This window comes from Cydia pomonella, chromosome 10, assembly GCF_033807575.1.
Source record: "Cydia pomonella isolate Wapato2018A chromosome 10, ilCydPomo1, whole genome shotgun sequence".
NCBI lineage: Eukaryota > Metazoa > Arthropoda > Insecta > Lepidoptera > Tortricidae > Cydia > Cydia pomonella.
The window spans coordinates 18,595,738-18,600,358 of record NC_084712.1 but is presented as its reverse complement, the minus strand read 5'-3'; the positions used below and the strand labels follow the sequence as shown (position 1 = coordinate 18,600,358).

At 37.4% G+C, this 4,621-nt stretch overlaps 1 protein-coding gene across 1 annotated transcript; it reads left to right on the top strand.

Annotated features, from left to right (window-relative positions):
- Positions 1-851: 851 nt before the first annotated feature.
- Positions 852-4,293, top strand: LOC133522334 (uncharacterized). The gene is made up of 3 exons (XM_061857658.1): positions 852-1,613; positions 1,744-1,918; positions 2,241-4,293. Exons 1-3 carry the CDS (start codon positions 1,313-1,315, stop codon positions 2,350-2,352), a joined length of 588 nt encoding a protein of 195 aa, XP_061713642.1. The 5' UTR covers positions 852-1,312; the 3' UTR covers positions 2,353-4,293.
- The last annotated feature ends 328 nt before the right edge of the window (positions 4,294-4,621 follow it).

Sequence of the window (4,621 nt, the reverse complement as noted above, 5' to 3'; positions counted from 1 at the left end):
AGTTTGGTTCTATTGCTACCACTTTCAAACATGGCTAAAAATGTTATTCATAAGGAAGTACTTTAACAAGTATAAAGTTGTGGAATACTTCATAGTTTTTTTTTTTAACATGATTCTAAATCTAATAATCGCCGACAAAAATACATACCTTACATGCTTTCATACAAACATACGGGTCAAACTGAGAACCTTTTTTTTTGCTTTACGCGGGCCAATCCGTGGGCTAAAGCTAGTAAATCATAAAGATTTGATGGCGTTTGAAAGGGATAGAGAATTATTGGAAATTAATCATGCACAACTGTGGTCAATCTAGCTCAGTCACGATGGTTAAAAAGAGCGAACCGATATAAGGTTAAACGAGAGGACTGATAGAATAAGTTTCGCCGGTAGGAAATAATCGAATGCCATTAATCACGACCAATCCCAGCTAATAGTATTCGTAATGAGAGGAAAATTTAATTACGGCTCTAGAGCATGGAGAGATTACTGGCCTAACGCGTTTTAGAGTTAAGCCTCGATTATTATATTAGATCAAAGGCCCAAAATTAAATTCGTACCCTCAGCGGTAATAGCGAGGATCTAGCTTACCCATGAATATTAAATTTAATTACATTCGTTTCGACATTCGCTCGGGTAATCCTAAAGACAATGAATAATATTGCAGTAGTTGAATATGTCTTCGTTCACAGTAGGTATCGATAGAAATATATCCGGGATGACATCATAAACATCAAAGAGAGCGTGAGGGCAGCTCATCGATTTCACGGTCAATATTTCATTGATTATGCTTTTATTTGGGAAGGCCGGAAATGAGACTAAAAGCGAGTGATATATAAAGGTCCTTTCAGACATGTGATAGTGCCCTCCTCGGCAATATTTCGCGACGGGCTGAATGTGTCCCTGATCCTTACGGTTGTAATTTCACGTCTGGGAAGTTCGCTTTCTCTTTTTGTTTGTAATGTACATTTTCCTCGGGTCCAAGACCTTTGTCGAAATCTCTCCTTTTGTCCCGATCTAATGTCGGATAACAGGAGATTTAATATAGACGCCTGTAAATTCCGTGCCACTTACAGCGTGTCGAACTCGAATTCTGTATTTAATGCAAGATTAGCTGATTACACGATGAATCCCTTTTTATTTAGGGTCGCTCTTTTGTGTTCGTACAATATGATGTCGTATGTCGTTTTAGTAGGTATGATTGTGAAACGGGTACTGATATCTGAGATGGTGCGTTAAATCGATTAGATGAACCTACTAATCAAAACGATAAAATATAGCCATTTCGCCAGTTGTTTTATACTCCCGCATAAAGATGTTGTTTCACGTTATATTTATTTGCACACTGATATTCCATATCCCAGATATTTATGGGACGGTTTATACAGATTTAAATGCAACCGATAAATTTACCGATTTTAAATTAAAATACAATAAAGAGTATAACAACTCGTTTGATGAAAGAAATCATTATTTGGCATTTATTAACAACTTGAATGCCGCAGCGGCACTCAACGCTACATCGCAAGGGAGCAAGACCATCTATGTGATGAATAAATATGCAGATTTGGACCCGGCGGAAGTTGAGGAAAGCTACGCTATTCACTTAAAGACTTGTGAGTGCAGTTGGGGTTTTACTTAGGTCAATATTCCTACGTCACGAGGCAGAACTAATGTTGAATAAACCTGGAATTTAAGCTTAGTTTCACAATTTTTTTGTTTGTTTATTAATATAATTTGATGCAGATGATGCGGTCAAAGAAGGAGATCATCAGGAGGTATTAAGAAGTGATCATGGAATTGAAATTAATGACAATAATCTGTTTAATTTAAAAAATTCCGATGACCTTTTTGAAAAGTATATTCAAGAGGAACAAAGAAACTTAAAGGACAAGCGCGACGGCTTTATACATTTCTACAGGTAAGTGTATAACAAGTATTGTATGCGCCGATTGCGATTTACATACAGTTTTGATGGTATTTTAGAAAAACCGACTTTGGCAGCAACAAAGTGTGACAACGCCAGTGGCACTTCATCTCATCATCTACTACAAAATAATTTGAATCCATTTGTAATGCCACATGCTTTAGTTTTTACGCTTAAATGATATTGTGTAAATACCTACCTACTATTGGAAAGGCAATCTTTAACTCGTATCCCAAACACTCTACACTCATATTATAAATCCTACACTTGTATTACGAATAACATTTATTTGCTTACCTACTTATGATTCTTACAGGTTTGTTAAGACACTGGCACAGAAAAATAGAGGCATCTATGAAGGCAACGACGCTCCGGACCTGGGGCATACTGCGGATATATTGACAGAAAGCAATGAGTTTTTCTATTGAGGTTATTTCTACAACGGTCGTCGTTAATTCGTTTTTTAGGGTTCCGTAGTCAACTAGGAACCCTTATAGTTTCGCCATGTCCGTCTGTCTGTCTGTCTGTCCGAGGCTTTGCTCCGTGGTCGTTAGTGCTAGAAAGCTGAAATTTGGCATGGATATATAAATCAATAAAGCCGACAAAGTCGTACAATAAAATCTAAAATTTTTTTTTAGGGTACATCCCCTACACGTAAAATGGGGGTGAAATTTTTTTTTCGCTTCAACCCTAGAGTGTGGGGTATCGTTGGAAAGTTCTTTCAAAACTAATAGGGGTTTTCAAGAAACATTTTTTGATAAAGTGAATGTATTCGGAGATAATCGCTCCGAAAGAAAAAAATAAATGTGTCCCCCCCCCCTCTAACTTTTGAACCATAGACCATAGTTCCAAAAAATATGAACAAAATCGTGGAAGTAGAGCTTAAGAAAGACAATTAATGAAAACTATAGCGGACATGATCAGTTTAGCTGTTTTTGAGTTATCGCAAAAAGTTTTCCCTTCATAGTAAAAAGACTTACTTTAATTAGGTACTGATTATGCAAATTTGCCTATTTGTTTAACTCGGGTGAAAGGTACCGTTTCATCCCTTGGTTAACAATTTACTATACTTTAAGCTCCAGTTTAGCTTATTGTGACGGAAGAGTAACTACGGAACCCTACACTGAGCGTGGCCCGACATGCTCTTGGCCGGTTTTTTATTGGATTGTATTGTCTGGATATAATAATATTTCTGTAACGCCGGTTCTTTGACTTCAGGAAATTATTTTTCTCAAGCTTGCAATGTAATGTTGACATGACTTACTTCAAATTAGGTCCGGAAATACTACATGTCAGGTGCGATGAGTGAAGATGATATGTACCTAAAGGAATTTCATACAGCCATACACACCTAGGCCTGTAAGGCAACCTTCTTTTGTTTTTAAACGTCAAATTATGGCATGTCTTGGCCAACTTAACTTAAACTTAACCATAAAAAACCTATAAGCAAAATTATGTTTTTTTCTAGTCAAATCTTTATAGGGCTGTATCTCCTAAACGGTGCGTCGTAGCGCAGAAATAATCAAATTTTCGTTCCCCTTTCGAGAACCCTGAAATAATAGTAAACCTACTATTAATACCTAGTAACTGAGGTAATGTCCAACCTGAACAAAGGGCGCCACTGTGGAGGCGTATTCTGTGACCTGACAAAAGCTTTTGACTGTGTCAGTCATGAAATACTCCTAAATAAGCTTGAGTACTACGGAGTTCGTGGCACAGCTCTTAATCTTTTTGAATCTTATCTGACTGATCGTACACAGTATGTAGAGATTTCTTGTGGAGATAATATTAACATATTAAATACGGGGTGTCACATGGTTCAGTACTTGGGCCCTTATTATTTCTAATATTTATTAATGATTTACCAGTAAATCTTACTCATGGCACACCATACTCGTACGCCGACGACACTAGCATAATATTAATTGCGAACACTGCTCACGAGTTTTGTTCACAAATCGGACATGCTGGATGGAACTAGAAAGGTGGTTTACTTGCAATGGTTTGAAAATAAATTGTGGGAAAAGTTTTTACATCATCTTTCGCCGGAGCTTTAGAAGTACTGATTTAAGTTGTAATTTGCCTATAGAAAAATCTGATTGTATTCGATTTTTGGGAGTAGATCTTGATCCATATCTGAGGTGGCATAGCCAGATAGAGACGGTATGCAAAAGATTAGCCAGTGCATGTTACTCACTAAAATGCATTTTAAAAATTGCAGACTCCACTATCTTAAAAACTGATTACTTCTCATATTTTGAAAGTATTTAGATACTGTATTTAAGTTTGGGGTAACGGCCCAGGCATTAATTCGGTGTTACTCTTGCAGAAAAAGGCACTACGTCTTATAACTGGATCCATACGTATACCAATTAGGGGGCGTCCATTAATCGCGTCATACGTTTTTGGCTTGTTTTAGACCCCCCCCCTCCCCCATGGTGATCTTTGGTGATATTTTCAGGACCCCCCCCCCCCCCCATCCAATATGACGTGTATTTTTTTCGATAACTAAAGAACAGTTTTCTAACAAATGAACCTAAGTACACGTGAAGGATAATAAGGGCGGAAAACTATTATTTTTATTTTATTGACTATAATACAGTATAGCACAGATGAAAAAAAAAATACACGTGATACGTGTCCATACCCCCCCGTCCCCTGTGGTGATCATTGGTGATTTTTTGCTGACCCCCTCCC

Bases quoted from the DNA above. Each gene is read 5' to 3' on its own strand.
- LOC133522334 (XM_061857658.1), top strand. From the start codon at position 1,313: ATGTTGTTTCACGTTATATTTATTTGCACACTGATATTCCATATCCCA. The intron at 1,614-1,743 runs GTGAGTGCAGTT...AATTTGATGCAG, and splicing joins CGCTATTCACTTAAAGACTT to ATGATGCGGTCAAAGAAGGA. The intron at 1,919-2,240 runs GTAAGTGTATAA...TGATTCTTACAG, and splicing joins GGCTTTATACATTTCTACAG to GTTTGTTAAGACACTGGCAC.